Below are 23,873 nucleotides of genomic sequence, written 5' to 3' on the forward strand. Positions count from 1 at the left end.
TTGCACTTGCATTGGATGATAGTATGTATATTGGCATTCCAGTTAAAAGGTGCACTTTCATGGCCCCAGTTACCTGATTACCAACAGTCTAACTAAAACAGTCCTCGTGACAACAAAAAGAGGAAAAAGGATGGAAGCAACTGTTTTTTATGAACAGACTTGCCCATCATTTTGCAATGGAAGATAGAAAAGATGAACATCCCTATGTTTTTTATGCATTCCCACTGTATACGAAGCTAGCCACCAACAAAGTAGCAGAATTTTGTCAAAATAAATTTCAAACAGAATTAGAAACCGTCTTCTTGAAGTAAATTAATATCGTCAGTCGCCTCATGATAAAGATTAATACAGAAGTATTCTTGCTTACTTTGAGATGGTCCTATTCACAGAAGTATTCGAGGTTTAAAGCAATAGTACGGAACACACTATGACCGATCATTTACTCCCTCTGTGCTCTCAATCTCAACGCAAATTTAGTCCAGTCCACAACCTTCACCAGACTACCAGAGAACAAAGCAAGCTACTGCTAAGTGCTTACTCACGATTTTAACATGCAAAAAACTAGAATCTGTAACTTCTTGTATGCATATACACAGGCCATTCAAATAATTCTGGATTTCTGAATGTGCTTTGTTAATACTATACTTGATTTAAGTATACAGTTAAAAATGTCTGATATGATGCAAAAGCCCACCACTACAATAAAACTGATGGACATTAGTAGAATGAAACCAACTCATTTAAAGTGGAACTTGTTTTCTCTATGTTGTTGAAAAGACTGCAACTTTATATATCTTTAGCAAAAAAAAAAAAAAGACCAACTTCATGGACATCATATTGCCAACTATTGACATGTTCAGGCAAGGGAAATGAGTACAGTTAGATGTAGAATTAATTAGATTAAAATGGCATTTAAACCACCTTTCGTAATGTAGAACCCTTTTTCTCTACGGACAAGTTTGCAACTTCATGGATATCACCATTGAAATGGTCTCTGAGGAACTCTACAGCCATGAAAGTAAGAGCAGAGGCTGGAATATACCATATGATCCTGGGTACACTACCTCTAAACAAACCCTTTGCACCTTCCACCATCCAGATCCTCGTAATCGCATTCAACCAACCGTTGTACCTAAGAAGAGATAACAGAATTAGAGAACATTCCATTGGATGATTCATAAGAAACAAATATAAATAAATAAACCAAAAATTGAAGACATAGAGCAGAAAAAGGTAGAGTTTACCTTATTCACATAGTACTGCAAATTCATTTCTAATGTATAAGTTGTATAACTGTTTTACATCCTACCTCACTCCATATTTTTTTTCCTTATAAATTTCTAGCTTCAGAAAGAAACAGGCATGTTGTGTCTTTTGAGCCTAAATGGAACACCACTCACCACTATTGAACATGAGTCTCAACAGAAAACGAGAAGATCGAGCAGCATGGCGAAAAAAGTAGTTAAATTATCCAGAGTAGCTAGACAGCGGAGCTTTTAGGTTCGATACTATATTATGATATTATCAAAGTATAATTCTATATATTTCGTTGAGTTATATGTACCTTAGAGTTGGTCCTTGTACTTGGAGTCTTGTTTTGATTACATCCAAGGGGGTAGTGAGATATGCACTAAAGCCTGTGTGAATCAGTACCACAATGAAGTATTGTTCAATACAAGAAGTACTAGTAAATGCTGAGGCATGTAGTAAAGCCTTCAAAATGTAAATATCCGTTTTCATGTGCCAAGAGCAAAACTTACCGCCAGCTAATCCCCCTAAGAGCAATCCCTCAAGAGAACTATTAACATGGGAATCATTAAGAGGCAACCATTTCCTTTTCCCCATTGGTCAGGTCTTTTAGTGCTTCATAGAAGGTAACCTGGAGATCCAAACAATAATTTCAGCTCTCAACACAGAGTAAGAACCCAAAATTTCTGTTAAAAGAAGAGGAACTTCAAGGAAGAGTAATGATTTTGGTGTTACAGATAGGAGGAAGTTTGTCCCTTTATTTAAAATGGGAGCCATTATGTGAAGACATTTCAGACCCTGCTTGGTATATATGGCAACAGATTCAACACAAAAATGGTCTGATGTATTAAATCATTGTAAATTCTTTTTGCTTTACCCAAGCATGACCGTCAATGTCAATAGCCAGACACCTACTTTCAATCCACCAGGTTTAGAAAAGAAATTTACTGCATTATATTCACTAAACATGTATTTAAACTTCTGGATGGAGGTTGTATGATCTCACTTACTTCATGTCTTCATTACTTAGATGAATTTCAAATTTGAAAAAATGAAAAATTACTAGGTTTATCTGGAGTCCACTTAGCATCTATCTGCCTTCAAGAGAAATAAAAAGGTTTCCATTAAACATACATACCATTAGCCCAGCAAATGGAACGTCCCTTGCAAGTGTAGACCAGTATCTGCGAAAGCAATCATAATTCCAGTATTAGTGTCCACCCATATGTAGGCATGTGGTTCACCATTCTATTAACAAATTGTTGCTTTCCTAGAGTTCATGTACATCAACATACTTTATACTAAAGCTAGCCAGCTAGAAATTTCTGCTTAGAAAATTGGCAAAGTAAGGTTTTGAAACTAAATCCAAAATGAATGCGGCTGTCCAAAACAATGGAAAATGGAAAACATAAAATTGTCAAGCAGCAATCACTATTACATACAATAGAGGAAGAAGAGGATAGTATGAACATTGTCCGGACCATTTTATGATAACCCAATGTCCAGGACCCAGGACATCAGTCTAAGACCTCCAAGTGGAATAGAACATTCACCAACAATCAGAAGGTAATCACAACTTATTTTAGTGGAGTTGCCCAGTTGAGCATTTTGAGATTAGATGGGACCGTCTTAGGACCCAGGACATCAGTCTAAGACCTCGTGGAATAGAACATTCACCAACAATCAGAAGGTAATCACAACTTATTTTAGTGGAGTTGCCCAATTGAGCATTTTGAGGTTAGATGGGACCGTCTTTTGTTTTAAGACATAGGATGATTTGATGTACTTTCAAAGTTTGGTATATCTTTATCAATTTTTTACTAAGTTACACGGACACGCCATATTTTGAAAATAATCCCTGTTGGATACGTATCCACGTGTCCGTATTGGACACATAATTGTATGTGATATACCTAAATTTTTGAAAATTCATGTGTCCGACTCTTCATATCCATGTCAAATACAGACACACCTGTCCGTGTCAATGTAACTTAAATTTTTTACCTTTTAAAGTGTAAGCTTTCATGGTTTACTTTGCTTCTCTTATTGTCTTCTGATCAAGCCCCCCCCCCCCCAAAAAAAATTTGCAAAAAACGGCGTCCAGCAATGGATGGCAAAGCCTTAAAACTTACCCTGCATATAATCCTCTGAGACCCTGTTCTCTAAAAATTGAACCACCAGCCTGAAACATCCCTGTATAGTAAGCATACATTTGACTCCCAGATTTCTGACAAACAGTTCCTTTCACGGCAGAAGAACTCCAAGAGCTTTTGGTGCCCTGAACCTGCATTCGTTGCTTCATCACTTCACACGGCACATATATGAAAGATCCAAGTGTATCGCCTGGGACAAAGAAGAATATTATGAGACTTTGAAAAATGCTTACTTTTAATTGGTCATGGAGAAAATGGTGAACTTATGAGGAGAAAAAATAACAACTACCATGCCTCTCTTTTCCGAAATTCGCAAATAACAGTATAGACAAAGAATTTATTGGCACCTATATTGAGTTAGAGAAGTTAAGTGCTGATGAGAACTTAAGCAGTGGGTTATTGTATGAACTGCTTACCCACTCCTCCAGCAATGAAGTGTGCCCAATGACCACTGCGATCTGGATGCGACTCCTCGATCCACTTCTTAGTAGACTTAATGACACCAAAGTAAATTGCTCCAGTTGCAAGTGACCCGGTTATGCCAGGAGTTACTCCTCTATAGAAACCTACAATACAAAACAAGATAAATACCACAAAGAGGTAAAAGATGAACATCTCAACTTTTACATCACTCAAAGAATTTACAAGGATAAAGATAACTAACTAAACATGACGCGGTAGAGCATATTTTGTATTTGCAGAAAATGTAAGTAGTACAAAGTTTACAAATATGACATTTTCAACATTGAGCGCAATTTTTTCAAACAACAAAAAGTTATATCTTCTTTTCCCAGAGCCAAAAAGTTGTAGTTTGGATACTAAGAAAAAGATTTTGCATCCTTATCTGAAAAAAAAGAAAAAGAAAAAGATTTTGCATCTACTGTTGATCAAATTGACAAATATTTGGCATATAGACTTTAGGGCTTAGCAAGGGCATAACTTAAAGACACATACACATGGTACTTAGCAGATTCTTTCAACATTAAGAGATTGACATGGAGTAAAATAGGGAAAAGTTTTTTGTAAATAGAAGGAAAACAATTTTTTTTCTTCTAAATTCTTATGAGAGAGAGACAGTCAACAAGGGAAAGAGGTATGAAAAGTACTTTTTCTAAAAGGGTTAATCAAACCCATCATACAAGGGGAACACTTAACAATATTTAGAATATTTAGAAGCAGAAGAATTTTAATCTTCTGCCAAAAAGGCACCTTGACTTGAAATTTCACAAAACATCGTAACAGGAAGATCAGACAATAGAGGTAGTTGTTAAGGTCCTCTCCAGTACTCTACACATTGATTTTCATCTCATATATAAGAAGTGTTTAGCTTGTTTGAAAATACTGCTATAAACACAAAGAAAAATAGTATCATTTTGAATTTAATTATATTCTAGTTTTCCTACAAACTACACAGTCTCTTCGCATTATAATCTAGAAAAACAACATATCTAGTCTCCCCAAAGAAACATGTCATATCTCCACTTCAACACAGACAAATCCCATAATAATCTTAGGGGGTGTTTGGATCCTATTTATTTATTGGCAAAAAGTGTTTATTAGTGAAAAAACATTTTTTGAAAAAATAAATGTGTTTGGTTTCTATTTTAAAAAAAAAATAGTTTTTCATCCAAAAAACATTTTTTGGTCCCAAAAACTTGTTTTATGATAATTAGGTAAAACTTGTTTTTTAAGTTAAAAAACTAAAAATCCCAAATTCTCAATCAGTGACACCAACCTATTAATATAATCCCTAATTCTCAATCCCAAATACTCAATCTCTTTGCTCAAAGAAATATATCAGTCAACCTTCTGGTTGAGGCGATATTCCACTTCTCAAACCATCGCCACTTAAACTTTAACTTTAAGCTTTCTTTAGTTAATTTCTTAACAAGCCCATGATCAATAATAGCCCACCTTGCTATCTGTCCATATATTCTGCTAAAATCCTGCAATGCATACATTGTCGGTTCGGGAATGAGCCTCTCATTAGGTCTATCATCTTATTTTGATTGGTCTTTCGTGCTCTATATCAAACACATCTGATTCTCGTGATGTTGCCTAGTCGTGGCTATGGTCTCACGCTTGGATCTATATTCTGGTAAAATCTCGCAATGCAAACATTGTCGGTTCGAATGAAGCATCTCATTTAAATATCATTTTAATTTGATTGGTCGCCGTGTTCTATATCAAACACACCGATTTGCATGTTGCCTACACATTGCTCTCTATCACCAATATCTAAGTTTTTTGCATCACTTCCATTGGGGGTTTACTTCTTTTCAGAATCATGATGATTATGTTGACTCTGTAGCTGATTTTAACTTATAATACACGACTTCTCGTGGAGTTTTCCCCTGCCGTTGAAGCCACTTGTAATGATATCCGTCTTAATTTAGACTCTTCTCCGGCTTAATACGGGTTATGAGCTCAATGGGCAATGATGGTCTAAGGATAGAGGTTGCCATTTGGCGGTTTAGTTTCATAAAATGGAGATTATGGCTAGATTTTGGGGTTTTATGCATACGATGGACTTGTATGGATGGGTAAGTGATGAGGTGGTGTTGATACCTCTTGTGAAGGGATTGTGTTTGAATTTGGGCTGTATATAAGGTTATCGCCAGCCTCTTTGGGTTCTTCACACTTCTACAAAACAGATTCTTCACTTCTTCCACCATACCACAACCAAGGTTACGTCTTCCACTAACCAACCAAATTACGTTGAACTTCTATCTATGGAATTTCTTTGCCAAGATCTTGGATGCCTTATCTTGAACCACCAATGATAACCGGTTCGACAAAATGAAAGAGTCTTTATGTAGGCCATAATAAGTCCACTCTCTTTGGTCGGTTCTAGATGGCGAGAATGAATATGACAACTATAAAATCAGCTCTGGAAAAAGCATGGTCTCCTTTCAAGATTGAAGACATGTGTCTCTACAAAGGGAAATATATCAAATTCGAATGGAGTCTCGTGCATCCTTCACTTCCAAAAGCCCTTGGATTGTTGCCAAACATATTTTTCAGATTATTTCATGGATGGATTTCTATGAAACCAACGACTTAAACTTCTCTAAGTTTTATGTGTGGATCCAAATTTGCATAACTATCCCGATGTGTTTCTTGACAAGGAGATTATTGAGGGAATTTGGTCGGCCCCGTTATTTTGATATGTCCGATCTCAAATTCCTAGAGTTGTATCCTAAGGCGGAAACATGACCTAATTGTGTTCGAGTTAAAGTGGTCTTTGGATGTTCATGCACCAATTCCCCACGGTTTTCTCATACCAAGTATCCATAGATGGTGTTGGTTGGATATCGTTTCTTTTTAGTATCTCCTGCTTTTGTTTTAAGTGTGGCTTCATTGGACATAATTTTGCGACTTGTAAGGTATGGCGAAGATAACCATGGGACTGATGTTCGAGTTTCTCCAGTGGACAAAGGTTTCAATTTTACTCTTCCAAAACTTCGCATGGTTCCAAAGCCATTTGGTAGCGAGAATGGTCTCGGATTCTCATTGATGTTTAACCACGATCTAAACAAACCTTTTCTTCCGATGATCAAAAATGTTGTCGACTCATCCAGAATTCAAAGCGCACACAAAAAGTTAAAAGCTCCTATGATCATCGATATATCGTCACCTCAATCGCCTGTGCATGAGGGTCCTAGCAATGAACACGGATGCCATATTCCACATGATCACCTACCTATTGCGGTGGAAGCAAATAACCCCGGACGGGGGTTTTACAACTCAAATGGATTTCAATAATTTTCATCCTCTGCATGAACAATACCCTTTGGGTTTGCTCATATAAGCAACCGATCTTGACGCTAAGGGCTTCATTTCATTGATTTGGATCGGTTACATCATCGGGGATGATTACTCTTATAAAAGACAAGAGATATCCAAGGAGGGTTGCGGACCAAGGATAAGAGGATACATGATCGGAGAATGTCAATGAACTAGTTGATAGTTTCTTTGAGGCGGTCGCGAATCAAGAAGAAAAACTCCTATTCATGATGAAGTTGAAGTAGAGGTTGAACGTCCCAACACACTTGCAAAGAGTTCTGTGGGAAAGGCAAAAAGCTTCATCGGTTAAGGGGCACGGCCGTAGCGGACCCAAAGGTTTCCATGAGTCTACTTGCTTGGAAAATCGAGGGAGTGGCCGCCGATGATGGAAGAGCTGAAAAATAAAATCGAGTTGTCGGGCCTTTTATTTAGTTTTGTTATGGAAACTAAGTGTTCTCAGAAATAAAGGTGTCGGACTTATTAAAAGGTTAGGAGATTTCGAAGTCTTTTGTAGTTCCAAGCTGCTGGTTGTTCAGGTGGGTTGTGGATCTTTTGGGATAAATCTGTGGTGGTAGATGTGTTGATGTATGATTCTGGTTCATTCAATCAGTAAAATAGCGGTAACCGAATGGGTAAAGGAATGTTTCTTTTTGTCTTGGTCTATGGTAATTCTAAATCTTGTGTTAGGAGATTACGATTGGCTGTTCTTGCTATGTTTAAACCTAACAATAATGAATCATGGTTGCTCATGGGAGATTTTAATGAAATAACTTGTCCGAGAGGAAAAATGTGGGGAAAACCTTTAATTATCCTAAAGTGAGGTTTTTCTTGGATATGATTGATGAAAGTGTGAGCTGTTTGATTTAGGTTTTGTTGGTAGTATTTATACTTGGACAAATAAAAGAGAATGGGAGCCCCCATTATGGGAAAAAGAATTGATCGCATGATGGCAAAATGAAGCTTGGCGTTCTACTTTTTCCGGGTCAGAGTTCTTCATGAGTTGGCCACCACTTCGATCATAAGTTTCGATTTTAAAATTGCTACAAGACCCGGGTTATGATTAGAAGGCCGTTCGGTTTGAAATAATGTGGGCGCAACATGATGGGTGTCGAACGCGGAGATAAGAGATGCCTTTCCAAGGAGTTGCAAGGTTCTCCTTCTTTGTACTATGTAAAGCTCGCAAAATTGTAAACGAGAATTTAAGATGGTGGAATAAACATGTTTTGGAGATGTTGAACATAAGTTGAATGTTCTTCAAGGGTCGAGTGAGATTCAACGTTTGATAGAGAATCCAACGCCATGAGATGATTTATTCGAGTGGAGAATGAATTGATGATGGAACATAATGATATTCCTCGTACGTAAGCAAATCATTCAGCGTAAAAGCTTGCCCTGGATTGGTTCCAATATGGAGAAACGTAAACACAAGGTTCTACCATAATATTGTAAGTTGTCGTAGACAAAGAAATCACATACACTCAATCAAAGATACTAATGGTGCCATTTTAACCGAACGGCGAGATAGATAGGGATAGGCTCGCGGCTTTTTTGAAGACCAATGACTACTTGGACTATCTATCGTCCAGTTTTCAATGTTCCGGCCCATCACTTGAAGAATCGTAAAAAGCAAATCTGTTAAAAGGAGTTGATCATCGATGAAATTGTCATCACTCAAGCATATGAAGCCTTTTAAATCTCCGACCGGATGGATATCGGATTCTTTTTCAAAGATTTTTGAATTTGGTGGGGGATCAAGTAAGTCTGTGAACAAGAAAGTCTTTTTTCTTTTTCGGACTCTTTCTCCTGCCCAGGCTAAATCATTCGTTCATTGCTTTAATTCCAAAAATCATGAATCCTTCTCTATGAACATTTTCGCCAATCGGTTTGACAAATGTGGTCTATAAAATTATCTCTAAGATTATTGTCAATCGATTGAGACCTATCCTCCAAAGAATCATTGGTCCTTTTCGGATCGCTTTCTTACCCAAGCGTAGTATTCATGACAATGTTTTGCTTGCAAAATGAATTTTATCATAAGATAAGAGGCCATGGGAACAAAGCGAAATATTTTGCTCACAAGATTGATATCACGGCGTGTGATGATAAAATTGAATGGAGTTTTCTCATGGGTGATGCTAGCAAAGTTCGACTTTCCCTTTGGATTGGATTAACAAGATACTATTTTGTGTTCGAATGTTTCTTATTCCTGTTACTCAATGGAGCCGCACATGGTTTTTAAACCATCTAGAGGACTTTCATCCAGTTTACTTTATCTTTTTATTATGTTCGTGAGCTACTATCTTTGAATTTCTTGAAACCGAAAAAGCGGATTATACATGGTTGTAAATTGGGTAGATTCCATCAACCGGTTTCTCAAATGTATCGCGGATGATCTTTTAGTTACTTCCGGTGTGGTTTTTGAGGGCGGCATCATTTGAACAATCCTTTCGAGAGACTTGTAAAGTTTCAGTCGACTATCAAAGAGCCAAGTCCCAAATAATTCATCACCCCAAATTGCATCGAAGGTTTGTTTACTTTTTTCGAAAAAGTTTCATGATGCCGTCGACTTCACCAATTTGGGAGTACCACATTTAACAAAGCAAGTAGAGCTCAAAGGTTTTCTCCTCTTTTGGAAAGATTTCAAAGGAAACCAGCGGGTTGGAAGCGAGTTGTTTATCTAAGGTTTGGCCGACTTACTCTAGTAAATTCAGTTTTATCTTCTCTCGCTTTACTCATATGATGTCCCAGTACAATTTTACTGCCTTCCGGATCCCGGATCGAATGGAGATAATCCAAGATCTTTCTTATGGGGTCATACACCGCAGACAAGAAAACTGCATTTTTCCATGGAGGTAGCATGTATGTCAAAGAATAATGGTGGATCGGGCATTAGGAACTACGATTACAAAATTATGTTTTAATCGGCAAAGAAAGGATGGGATCTGCCATCCCACATCTTTATGGGCACCGCAAATGAAAACAGGTACTTTCACAACTCCAGCTTTGATGGCGTAAGTCAAATCAAATTCATCCGTGATGTGGAAAAACATTTGTGCAACACGAAACATTCTCAATCTTTGGCTCGGTTTGGGAAACCGGGTAATGGTACTTATTAATGCATGGGAGGAAAAAATGGATTCCATATCTTCGAGGATTTGCCCAAATTACCGGGAAACCACTTTGATCATCCTTTTAGCTTTGTTTACGACTTCATTAACATGGACACTAATACTTTGGGACCAGGAGGTTAAATGAATTTTGGCCCCAGAATATGTTGAAAGAATTGTTTCGATAATTTTAACGCCAAATGAGAAGGATACTTTGATCCGGAAATGGGAGGACCATGGAGAATACTTTGGTGAAGTCTGATATAATGGTTGCATTGATTGATTACACCAACGTATTAACTTCCGGGATAATAATAATTTTTAGGCGTTTGGAAGATGAAAGTCTCATTCAAACAAAGATTTTTCATATGGCAATGTTTGCAAGGTGTCAGTCCCAACAAATGATTTTTTGGCATCTCATCATTTTCAAGTTTATCCCGATTGCACTTTGTGTGAGTGCTTTTCCGAAACTCAAAATCATGTTTTTCTTTGAGTGTTCTTTTGCTCGAGCTATTTGGTGGGCACAAATTTTAGTGGCCCAGTTGATCGAGAGAAGTATGAATGTTGGTAGTTTTAAGGACCGCTTATTATGTTTATTGAAATATATAAGACGAGGGCAAAATGGGGAGGTAAAAGATCTTTTCTACTTTGTGGGGTTTTGTGGTTTATTTGGATCGTTGAAACAAGGTTTCAAGGTAAAGCGTCGCAAATCCGGCCTCGCTTACATCCACAGAGCATTGAAACATATACACCGGTTAGGAAGTCATGTTAAAAAAACATAAAGAACAAATGCTTGTATATATTAAATGGTTTCCACCAAATGCGCACATGGTAAAACCGAATACGATGGGGCTTCTATTGGGAATCCGTGGATCGGCAGCGGAGGATGTATTCAATGTTTCGTTTCATTATGGGAGCTTGATTCCAATTTTTTCGCGAACCGAATGAAGCGAATTTATCAAGGGCTATATGGACTCCAAATTGTGTTAGAAGGATATCGGAAGTTGAGGTTGAAACAGATTCTCAATTGCTTTATAAAGTTTTAAAGGATGAAATCATTGATTGTCACCGGTCGCTAACTTTCGAATTACTATTCAGATTAAGTTAGTGCTCTGCAAATTCCATGAAGTGCACTTCCAAAATCGGGAGGCAAATGGTGTTGCGGATGCAATCGCTTCGCATGCGGCTCATCAAGTAAAAAATTTTTAGATCAGCTAGGGTCAAGACGATGTACATTTTTCATCCGGACACCTTTCGAGATCTTTCTTTCCTTCCGCTTTCTGCACGGTGTGGGTGGCATGATCCCCCAATGGTTGTAAATATGCAAGTCCTTTATGATGTATTAGGGTTATGTAAATTACGTTTGGTATAATAAAGGTTTATTCTTAACCAAAAAAAAAAAAAAAAAAAAAAAAAGTTAAAAAACTATTTTTCTTTGAAGGAAACACTTTTGGTGCTAAAGGCAAATGAACTCCCCGGATGTTTTAGACTTTAGTGATTTATGCCACGATATGCCAAAATATATCGAGAAACATAGTGTGAAATCTGATTTCATAAAATAGCTTTTAAGAAAAGTCACAACCAAATATGTTTATTGAAAAACTGTTTTTAGAATAAATACTTTTTCATAAAAGTGTTTTTTAAGAAAAAATAATTTTTTGAAAAAATGAGAACCAAACACCCACTTATACTCTACATATATAAAGCTAACATATATGTTTTTACTAAAGTACCAAATAAAACCATTCACCTCGTATTCCATCAGCAGCCCAAACTGTCCTAACCATCTGAGGTATGCTTTTTTGAGCCTGCGAAAAAACAAAAACAAAAACTATAACTAACTCATTCAAATAATAATAACAACAACAATGGGCTAAGTCAAAGATTATTGTACCTGTGATGCATTAACAATGGCTTGGCTTTGAATTCTAGTCTTTATAGTGTCAATAGGGTGCATCATTCCTTCTCCAAATGCTCCAGCAGCACCTCCCCAAACAAACTCCTTCCATACTGCATTTTCAAAACCAAGCTCAGAATCAAGAATATGTTTTTGGTATTCATAAAATGTGTAGAAAAATACTTACTGAAGAAGCTGTTCTTGTTGAGATGAGAAGCAAGAAGATGAGGTTGGGTTTCATTTGAACTTGAACTTGTTGCTTCTGCCATTTGTTCTTGGGGATTTTTTTTAGTTGCAGAGATTCGAGTTTACAGGATCACTCTCTCTCTCTCTTGTTTTTCAGTTTGCGCATTTTTAAGGGCTTTTTTTTTAATAATAATTTGGGGGTTTAAGCTAGAGTTTTAGCTTCTTGTTTGTCTCATTTGAGTTGCATACGTACAACCTCTCTGTAAAAAGTGTCTTTGTGTGCAACTCTCACACGTGGGCTGCCTGCTATTATTATCTCTTACTAGTACACTGCATAGTAATGGGGCATGAACGGAAAATTGGAAGGGCGTGGAGAGTGGAGAGAGAGAGAGAGGAGTTACTGACGAAGAGAAGAGATGAGGACAGACATAAACCAACCAAATGACATTTTGGCCACATTCCCCTTCGGCTAGAACGTTGGCTCTACTCAATTTCCAATTTATAAACTTTTTAGATAATAGATTATTAGACAAGAGTTATTAATTGTACAATTATGATCAGTTCTTGATTAGTAGAAAAACATCACTTGTCTAACGTTTTCTTTAATATGTGGAAGAGCTTTTATTACTGCATTTCCTTGATGTTCTGCCCCACCTTCAGGGGAAGAAGTCCCACTATCTGAAGTGTCTGCTTCGATATAGTAACGGTAGGGGTGTCTCTTTTTGCCGAATTTCCGATTTTTCTGAAATCCGACCCGAAATTGGTTTGGCTTTGGGTGTAGTTTTCATGGGCCGATTTTCCGATTTCCGAAAATTCCGAAAAAAAATTGGATCGGATTCGGATATAACTCTAAAAACCGATCCGATCCGAAAGTTCCGATATAGAGCCGATCCGAAATTTCCGATATTATTGCCAATTTCTTCCGAAAATATGTACTTCTCTCACTATCCACTTGATTAGATCTCGACCAGATCTCGACCGTTCATTCATTTTCTAGTTTTTTACTTTCAAAAACAAAACAAAACAAAACAAAAACATAACCTAGCCGCTACTTCCCCACTTAAATTGGACCACTCCACAATCATTACACCGTCTGCCATAACAACAATGATATGAAGAAAAAAAATGTCGTTGAGTCATACAATGACTTCCAGACCAATCCAAAAGCCAAATTTCAATAGATAGAATGTTATGTAAACCTACTTAGAGTCCAAGACTAGAATCCATTATTTATGCAGACACTTTACACTTCAATTTTCACACACCTAAAAAGATTGAAACATTACAAATACCCGGGCGCCACAGCAGAAAACGTGTTTTCATTGGTGGTGGCTGCCGGAGTTCTTTTTCATTTTTTCTTGGATCACTTGTTTGAATGAAAATGAGTTTTCTCAGTAAACAAATGCGTATTGTTGTTGGTACATTGGTGTTGTGGACATGATTTTCTCTCCCTACAATGAATATTGGCGTATGATATTCCAAAAATAATTGAAAGTAAAGAGATCTTTGAAAATTTACCAAATATTCTGAAATTTCCGAGTTATTCCGAAATTTCTGAAAGTTTTGAAATTGGAAATATATTTTGAATCCGAAAAAAAATTGGATCGGATTTGGCTAGTATATTATGTTGGAAAAAAATTCGGAAAAATTCCGAAAGAGGTTAATCCCCCCGATCCGAAGTCACCCCTAAGTAACGGGCACGGAGAGCAGCCAAATGTGCATAATAGGCAGGTGGCACTGCAAAAGTATGTGATTATACTATCGGCTAGCTTCAATTAGGAATTAGCACAAAACTAATTAGGAATGGATTGAAAAAAGAAAATTGACCATAATTAATACTTACCAATTGACGTGGACCTAGTGCACCTCGCATACCTGCAATAGAATTGGAAAAAACATATAACCACTCGTTAGGGACATGAATTAGTACATGAACTAAATCGTATAAAGAGAAAAGGATTCAGAAAGTACGTGTAGCATAAATTGTTTGTAAGAGTTTGCAAGCTATCCGAAGTGAAGCCATTTTCGTCCCATAAAACATGGTAATGAGCGGGTCTGCTAGTACCCTAAAAACCATATGGAACAGAGTCAGGTATGCAGACATTGCAAATTGTGTACAATATCTATCTGATGTGCAGGGCACTTACATGGATACCAGCATGACTGCAGAGGTAGAAGTCAAATTGTGTTGGGTGGCATATCATGGTATCCACAACAGTGCCTGATTATGTTGAAAATTTGAAACTATAGTATGATAGTATGACAAGAGTGCAAGGTAAACTTTCTAATTTTAACTGATAATTGTGCTGAAAAAGATGTGTTAAATACTCGACATAGCACTTCTAGTACCTGGAAGGATGTTTCCGCTCTTGTCCGTCAAATTGCGGTTAGTATGATTGGCTGGTAACAAACGTGTGTGATGTCTTTTCTGCACAACCACAAACGTTGCAGGCGGCTGATATCCATGTTCTAAAGATGAACAAGCCTGGCATGGACAGGAAGACATGGTGATTTAAAGGAACTAAGGAAGTGAACGGATAAAAATGATATTAACTGCAATATACATGTCATTCTACAGTTGTATTTGTTCTAAACAGTCTACTCATGTTTTAATTTTTTCTTTCTGCAAATTTTTGCCTATGTAAATCATTTTACTGCATCTTTTCATATCTGAATCGTTAGTGTGCGCTTGTCATACTGCAGATTCACGGAGCATTGTGTAATTGTGTTTGATCTCAAGCAGGTTATGGTTACTAATGTAAGTTCTTACCAAACTCCATTACCTTGCGTATGGCAACTAATTCATGAAGAAGCACTTGACGAAATTGGCCTTCGCTAACACCATCTCTGGAATAATTAAATAAAAGAAAAATGGAAATCACATACAAGATTATAGAAATAAAATATGTCTCCAGATGCTTTAAATTTCTTCTGAAAATATACCTATAGAATATGATCCTCTCTGGTTTCTGACCAGTTGAGTTCTTGAATGAAATCAAATGCGTCCTGGATAACCAAAAGGGGAAGTTAGATACATAACAAATTAGTAGTTTAGTTTCACCAATAGTACTAGTTGTCTGTGTGAATAATAGTAGGTTGCTGACCGAATCATCCCTGCAGCATATGTACCCTTTTTAGGATCCTGAATCTCATTATGCAGATCCTGCATCATCTCTTCTCGGCGAGGTTGTGCTGAGACAAGAGCTTGGTACTTTGTAACCTCTGGCCAATCCATGGAAGCCACAACCTATATAATATATTCACATTGAATGGGAATGAAGACCAACATTTGTACGCAATTGTATAGAAATGACCAAGTTTCACATACCGCTGTTAATGAAGGGTTTGAGTCTTCCCCTGGACCTGGATGAGTTACATCACCACCAAAAATTATTGTAGGTTTATCAGATACAAGAGAAATTTCTTTTGTGAGTGCAGCGAACAGTACCGTGTTTCGTCCGCCAGCCTATTCCATAACATTGCCCAGAATTAGAATACCATATTTATAGAATGATGCTAAGAAAGTACGGTTACAGAGAGCAAACCTTCACATTGATCTTGAGGGAGACATTTTCAAGATATTGCTTTTTAGGCCTCATAGCATGCTTCGCCTGGCAACGTTGGGAAACTAATCCTAATTCTATTTCACAGATTCTTTTAATTTTTCCTGTGAGATGCCACATATGAATACTTAATAAGGGAACTATCATTACATTCATCTAAAATTTCTCATGTCGTGATGTATCTCTCACCATATGAACCTGCGGCATCAGGTAAAACAATGATCACAAGTTGGAGTTGCGCTCTGTTTCCTTTACTTGAAAGTACCTTAGTAGACTGTTTGTGTATGTTTACAAGTGTTTCCTTAATTTGATCAGGGCTTGCCAACATTACTGGAAAGAAAGGTCTCGATTCAAAATTCTGCTGGACAGTGATAAGTAGCTTAGTATGACTTTTGGAAAAGATTATAAGCAGTGTGCAGATGAAATGAGGGAGTTATACCATTCCTTTGCTTCTACACATGTCATCTAGTTCGTTGCAGAAAGACGTAGCTGCACCCAGACTCAGCTCTGAAGAGAAGCTGATTCCCATCCAATACTTTATATTACCACCATTAACCATTTTCTGCATTACCCGATCAATTACAATCTTCTGGTATCAATTTGTGTGTTCTTTAAAGGTTAAACTCATACCACATATATCGCCATATGCTACTATTTACCAGTGGAATAAGTGTATGTATCAAGTTTCCAGAAAACATTAATACATATAGATAATTGATTGATCTAACTGATATCATTCATAGGTAGTTTATAGTGCAGTCACCAAGAAAGTTAATATGAGAAGATCGACATCATGAAATCAAAAACAATATGAACATATACACTGATACATCTAACACAAACATGAAGAAGAAGAAGACGTTCATATGGCTCCTAAAAGAATCAGCACAGTCCTAAACCTCATCTGAAGATATATGGTAATTGAACACTTCCTGCATTAGTCATGCTCCATTGCCCCATGTGAGGATGAATAGTAACTTCCTTGCAAGTATCATGATATTTTAGCTAAGAAAACCAGAATCGAAGTTTAAGGTTATTTATTAGCATCAAGTCCATAGGAAGAAAGGAACCGTATAGTGTATGATAATCTAGTAAAAACTTACCACTGGAGCACGCAAAACCCTTGCTTCTTGAATTGAAGCAAAATTAGTCTTCACTTGAATCCCAAATTCCTGGGCAAATCTATCCGTGATGTAATTGTTGTTTTGTACCATCTGTGTCACACGATTTAGTAAATCAGATGAACTCTATATGCACGTGCAACAAGTGATTGTCTAAAAAATAAAAATATGTTGATCGATCTATAGATGGCAAGCATATATAGCATAAGAAGTATTACTGAGGGAGTGAGTAGGTGAGTGTAATGCGCTTACACTCCAAAGATTATCCTCCATTTGCGTTGGACACTGACAAGCCGCTCTCAGCCTGGCAGTTATCTGCTTATCATTCAACTTCTTAGAATACTTTTGCCCTTCAACAATTTTGCAAACCTGCAAGTTGATTGAAATATTATTCAAAACAAACAACTCGATATAAACGAGCATACCACTTCGTACCATAAAGAGAAAGAGAACCTCCATGGGCAAGTATGTTGGTTTCACATCACTTCCAGCATTAAGTGATGGCCAATGTGCATATTCTAATCTAATTCTATGCTTATTTCTAAAGTACTCTGCCACTGATAGCTTCATGCCCCCAATGGAAAACCTAGTAATGAAGCAACCAATAAAATCATAGTGAGCACAGGTAAGGGATAACTGTAATGTAAGAAAGATATGTCTCTGATGAGCATTGTCGTTTTTTTTTATCACAATAGTTCTGGAGAGGGAAAGTATGGAAATAGTTGCAAAATTATAATCCTATAAATTAGTAAAACAAATGGCAGGGTAAACTCACATAAGATGACTTGTTGGATGCGTGGTTATACGTTTTATTCTGTGGTGAGGTGCATTTCTCAAATGTGTCAACTCAACAGTAAGTCCTATCAAGGCCTTCTTAAGCTGGCAGAAAACATGACCAAGAAGAGTAGAATTGTAGCGTTATTATATCATAAATCTATATCAATACTTTTAGAAATGCCACAAGAAAACACCACAAGGAAAACTAGAAGTAATACCTTAGTACAGTCAGAATCAGATAGAGGCCTTGATGTATCTCTTATATTGAGAACACTCCTTGCAAACTCGACAATGGGACTAGCTCCATAGAAAGTTGCTGTAGTGACATCTATAGAAGGTAATGAGATATTAAAAGAATACTCAAAACAAAATCCATCTTTTTCTTTGAGGTGCACACATTTGTAGCAAACTTGTTACTACAAATGTTAACAACAACCACAACGCATTTCCTGGTGTATTTGACAGTTGGCTATACCGTCAAAGATACTTAGCAGTGTACAGTTCTGACGGATGAGATCATATAGCAGATCTGCATCCAGATTGTAATAAAAGAGAGAAACATATAATCTGGGAGAAATGATACCTGTGTTCAGCGACAACCCCATCTGTGTGAGGCGCAGACTCTGATAAAATCCCTTCCAACATTCCAAACCATCTCCAATATCACTCTTTTGCCCCAGTTTTGGTGAGAAGAATGAGCTTCCAACAACTATGTAGCTGTACTCAAAGGATGAAGCCATATATTTAATTCACCAATAATAATTTCACCTGAGACATAACCTATGAAAGTAAGTAGAATGTGGTGGGACAAGATACTTGTTTGAAGGTGATTCTTTCTAAACAACGTCCAATGCTTTTAAGGCCTCTTGCGGTGCATCTGCTAGTTTCCCTTGCAAAAAATGTTGCAACTGCTTTAGGTTTGGTCGTGCAGCAAACTTAATCGCCACCTTAAATTCTCGTTGTCTACTGAAGATCAAAAGATTAAATGAACTTACTGTATAACATGAAGAAATTAAAAAGCTGATATATACCACAAGAAACCTCAGTTAAGAAACATACCTGGTTGATCCCCCTCCTCCATTCTTGTCGTCAACTAATATAATGGTATATTCATTTGAGTTAAATGGCAAAGGGCCTGCTGTGAATAAGCTCTTTCGACCCATCGTATACAGGTCGTCGTCCCCCCAAGCCAGACTCACCATATAATGCAATCAGTTCATTGATCACAATTCTGTTAACTTCTTTCTTTGCCACCTCAGGAGTGATCGTGATCTGTTCATTGTTGAATACATAATATGGTCAGAACGTAAAAACCCAAGCTTCGGGGCAAAAACAAAATGCATTCGTCATTTGAGGTTCATTATCAAAGATATATGTTGCTATCAGATATATACATAAATTATCTCTTGTCCATATTAGAATTCTTCTTACAGATGAATGTTTTAAAACGGCGAAAGCCGGGGCAAAGCGTTTGACTAGCCCACAACGGGCGACGCGTAAGCCTCAGGCGGCAGGACATTTTTTTTATTCTGAAAATTTCCTATTATGTAACTATAAAGTTCTAAGTCGTACAAATCAAAAGTGAACAAATAAAAATCAATAAAATGAAGTAAACTTTGTTATACATCATTGTATACATGATACATCAATATACAACAAGTTATTCATAAACTTGAGATTTCTTTAGAGTTTCATATCATTAAGAGTTAACAATTGTACTCCATTTTGAAGACAAGCTAAGAGGGAATACATAGATTGATTAAAAAAAATTTTAAAAGTTAAAGTACTTACAAAATGTTAAGGATGGGTTTCTTTTGTACGTCAATACTATTTAGAGTTATGTCTACTTACACTAAAATTCAAAAATTAAACAAAAAAAGAAGTTGTGGTCTAAATTTTTTGCCATGAAGGCATGCGCCTCAGGAACGCCTCACACACTCTGAAGTGTACACTTCCAGTGCATAAACGCATTACTCAACGCTTTTAGGTAAGCCTCGCCTTGAGGTGTGCCTCAAGGCGTACGCCTCAAACGCCATTTAAAACAATGTTACAGATAAAATTAAAATGCAACAGTGGAAGAGTCAAAGTTATAAATTGAGAAGTACAACAATCACATTTTCTGACTTTCATCAGAAACAGAACAGATAAAACTCACATCATAGTGGTAAAGGTCTACATTTGGGATATCAACCAAAAAGGTGATTAGCCTTAACAACACACTTCCTTTCAATAGTACCAGGACTTGGCCTAGCTGGAAATTTCAGCTCTCCTGGAGTTAGTACTGTTAGTTTATAAGTAACGAATAATGCGACGAACCGCAGCCAAGTGTAGGTGTCGTGGAGCGTGCATAAACTGGCAGACTTGCTGAACAGCAAAAGAGATATCAGGTCGTGTAATAGTGAGATAATTCAAACTACCCACCAACTGGCGATACAAAGAAGGATCATAAAGAAGATCACCCTCCTCTTTGCGATACTTCACATTCACCTCCAAAGGAGTATCAACCGATCTACCATCCTGAAGACCAGCCAAGAGAATCAACTCCTCCATATACTTATGCTGATGCAAGTAAGTCCCGCCTGGACTTGAAAGCACCTCAAGACCTAAGAAATATTGTAACGGACCCAAATCCTTCATATGAAAAGACTCCTTAAGACGGTCTTGAAGATGAGATATCAATCCAGAGTCAGTCCCAGTAATAACAATATCATCCACGTAGACTAGAAGAATCACAGTACCTGCCTTGGTTGCAGAGATGAAGAGAGACGAATCATACTGACTCTGAGTAAACGAGAAACCTAGAAGAGTGGAACGAAACTTGTCAAACCAGGCACGAGGAGCCTGTTTCAATCCATAAAGCGAGCGCTTTAGCTTACAGACATCAGAAGAGGGCAAAGAAAAGAGACCCGCAGGGGGTGTCATATAAATCTCTTCCTTAAGGTCGCCATGCAAAAAAGCGTTCTTGACATCCATCTGCCGTAAAGGCCATCCCTTAGAGGTAGCTATAGCAAGAACTGTGCGAACTGTCGTTGTTTTGGCAACCGGGGCAAAGGTCTCCTCATAATTCACGCCATATTTTTGACGATTCCCAAGAGCCACCAACCGGGCCTTATAGCGATCAAGTGATCCATCAGAGCGAAACTTAATAGAATAGACCCATTTACAGCCAATGGGTTTGATGCTAGAAGGACATGAAACAATATCCCAGGTGTGATTCTCCTGAAGAGCTTGTAATTCCTCTTGCATAGCCTTCACCCAACATGGTTGGGTAACTGCTTCAGAATAAGAATTAGGAACTGTAATATGAGATAAGGCTGCAGAGAAGCCATACCAATCAGGAGGACGAGTAATGCGAGAGGATCGTCTAAGAGCATCAGAATCTGGAACGGGATCAGGGTCGTGAAGGGGCGGAGGGGCTGGAGGCCGTTCCGATCCAAGCAATGGGTCGGGAAGGGGCGTAGGGGCTGGAGGCCGTCGTCTCTGATAAACCAAACCTGGTTTAAAACGCTCGATAGACCGAGAGCCATCATCAAAACTAATGAGCGGGGCCAAGTCCGAAGAATGCACAACATGCTGCTGAAAGTAATACTGAGTCTCAAAAAAAACCACATTGCGAGAGATACGAAACCAATGTGCAACACCATCATAGCATACAAAACCCTTGTGAGCAGTACTATAACCCATGAAGGCACACCGAACAGATTGAGCAGCAAGCTTATGACGTTCATGACGGGGCAAATGGACAAAGCAAATACACCCAAAAGTGTGTAACATGTCATAGCCAGGATGTGTACCGTACAAGCGGAAATGAGGCGAGTCAAAATCCAAATGTTGAACAGGAAGTCGATTAATCAAGTGAACAGCTGTGGAGAGGGCTTCAACCCAAAATCTGGGCGAAACTGAAGATTCCAAGAGCAAAACTCGGACAACATCTAACAAGTGACGATTCTTTCTTTCAGCTACCCCATTTTGCTGAGGGGTATCTGGACAAGAGCGTTGAGAGAGAATACCCTTTTCTTGCAAGAAAGCCTGACAGTCATGAGACAAATATTCCCCGCCATTGTCGGACCTCAGAATCTTAATATTGGATGAGAATTGTGTCTCAATGAAAGCTACAAAAGTCTTAAGAACAGTACTGGCCTCACTCTTATAACGAAGAAAATATATCCAGGTGTAACGACTGAAATCATCAATAAACGTCACAAAATATTTATAATTAGCATGTGAGGTGACGGGTGCCTTTCCCCAAATATCACTATGAATAATCTCGAAAACATTTATCACACTCCCATGAACGGAAATGGAAGAGTCTTGCTTTTCCCAAGTTTACAAGTATCACAATCAAAGGACAAACTAGAACACTGAGACTGATCTTTATTACCCAATAAACCAATTTTCAACAAATGAGACAAAATTAGAGCATTGGGATGGCCCAATCTTTTATGCCAAATTTCATGCCTACGTCCAACACTAATACAAGCCAAAGACATAGCAAGAGGGAATAGTAAACTTAAAAAACAATCTTCCGACTTTAGGCCCCTTCGCGATCACCTTCTCCGACCCCTGATCCTGCACAAGACAACCGGCACGGGAGAAAAACACATCACAGTTACTGTCAACTAATTGACCAACCGAAATCAGATTAGTGGATAAACCCGGAGAGACAAAAACAGTATTAAAGAAGACCCAATATCACCAATTGCGGTGATCGGAGGGTACTCGCCATTAGCAATCTGAATGTGTTTATGTCCGGTATATCGCCGAATGTTGTGCAAAGAATTACAACTACCTTCATATGATTGGATGCTCGGAATCAACAAACCAGGAGAAGAAACAAGTAGTGCTCTTACCTTGTAATCCCAAGGCGAAAAAAGGCGAAAACAATCATTTGTTGAACCCGCCTGCGGTAAGAGTAGGTTGACTGGTGCTAGCCTGCGAGAGTGTGGAAGGAGGGCCCTGAACATTAGCTTGAAAAGCACGAGCTTTCCGGTTTTGAGGTCGTGTGGGACACTCCTTGATAATATGCCCTGGTTCCTTACAGTAATTGCAAACTTTTTGAGGACAATTGCGAGCAATGTGACCATACCCTTTGCAACAAAAACACTGCATTTTACCGTTCCCCCGTCCTTGGGCAGTATAGGCAACAGTCATCACATTAGATGAAGATATATCAGTGCCCATGACAGTTTGAGTAGCCAACCGTTGTTCCTCATGCAAAAGTTCACCCAAGCACACATCTAGAGAAGGAACCGGATTACGATTCAACAGACCTGCCCGAGCAACCTCAAATTCAGGTCGTAATTTCATAAGAAACTGGTCCCGCTTGCTAATCTCGTGAACATCTTGGAGGGCTTTCAAAGGCGTTTCTTTGGGACCTTATCATGAATGATCCCAAAGTACTCACTCCACAAGTTAAAGAAAACCGTAATAGTATTGCTCAATATTAAGAGTGCCATGATTGTAGTTAGCGATCTCTAATTCCAAATGAAACCGCGTGCATTTGTTGTCTTGATAATAGATGCGCTTTAAATACTCCACATTTCCTTAGCAGTAGTAAAAAGAGCTAAATTATTCACCATTTGGGCCTCCATGGACCCCAAAATCCAGAAATAATTAGCGTCCTTCGCCTCCCATGCACCGAGATCGATGCTTTTTCAAGGACCCATCAATGTGACCCCAAAGCTCCTTCCCTTTTAGAAACATCTTGAACTGGAATTCCCATGTGGGATAATTCTTTCCTGTAAACTTAACACAAAAGGCTTCAACATAATTCGTTCCCGTCATAGGTTTCACTACAAAGAAATCTTGCAGACAAAACAAATTGACGTTGCCGCAGAAAAAAAAAATACACCGCCTGTGTATCGAGAGGGCAAACGTTGACAAAGTGTTGTCAAACCACGACCAACTGCTAGAAAACCCACACCGTTGAAGGCTGAGCAAGACCAAAACCGAGGATTCAACACAAACCCCACGAGGTAGGCTCCGATACCATGTTATTTTATAAGACTAAATTGCTGAATAGTTCCTGTGAGGGA

General features: G+C 38.0%; 1 protein-coding gene and 2 pseudogenes across 2 annotated transcripts; all 3 read right to left on the reverse strand.

The window, feature by feature from the left end:
* Positions 1–697: 697 nt before the first annotated feature.
* LOC147522012 (uncharacterized) lies at positions 698–13,393 on the reverse strand. Its single transcript, XM_086590342.1, is given in 10 exon segments — positions 698–1,132; positions 1,565–1,637; positions 1,761–1,843; positions 1,845–1,879; positions 2,387–2,432; positions 3,381–3,591; positions 3,818–3,967; positions 12,045–12,102; positions 12,189–12,304; positions 12,379–13,393. Coding segments are annotated over 10 exon segments (1,074 nt in total). The 5' UTR covers positions 12,461–13,393; the 3' UTR covers positions 698–912.
* Positions 13,394–13,868: 475 nt separating this feature from the next.
* LOC147522013 (protein argonaute PNH1-like) lies at positions 13,869–22,328 on the reverse strand (annotated as a pseudogene). The gene is made up of 22 exons (XR_015199340.1): positions 22,123–22,328; positions 20,155–22,018; positions 18,898–19,110; positions 18,655–18,804; positions 18,422–18,555; positions 18,057–18,166; positions 17,837–17,940; positions 17,497–17,647; positions 17,314–17,430; positions 17,044–17,154; positions 16,380–16,502; positions 16,130–16,301; positions 15,923–16,044; positions 15,706–15,843; positions 15,482–15,624; positions 15,321–15,383; positions 15,161–15,224; positions 14,727–14,862; positions 14,525–14,598; positions 14,349–14,443; positions 14,221–14,252; positions 13,869–14,114 (listed from the first exon to the last, which is right to left on the reverse strand). The product of XR_015199340.1 is annotated as a protein argonaute PNH1-like (transcript).
* A 41-nt stretch (positions 22,329–22,369) lies between these two features.
* Positions 22,370–23,417, reverse strand: LOC147522014 (uncharacterized; annotated as a pseudogene).
* Positions 23,418–23,873: the final 456 nt, after the last annotated feature.

Source organism: Coptis chinensis, chromosome 1 (genome assembly GCF_015680905.1).
Source record: "Coptis chinensis isolate HL-2020 chromosome 1, ASM1568090v1, whole genome shotgun sequence".
NCBI classification, from domain to species: domain Eukaryota; kingdom Viridiplantae; phylum Streptophyta; class Magnoliopsida; order Ranunculales; family Ranunculaceae; genus Coptis; species Coptis chinensis.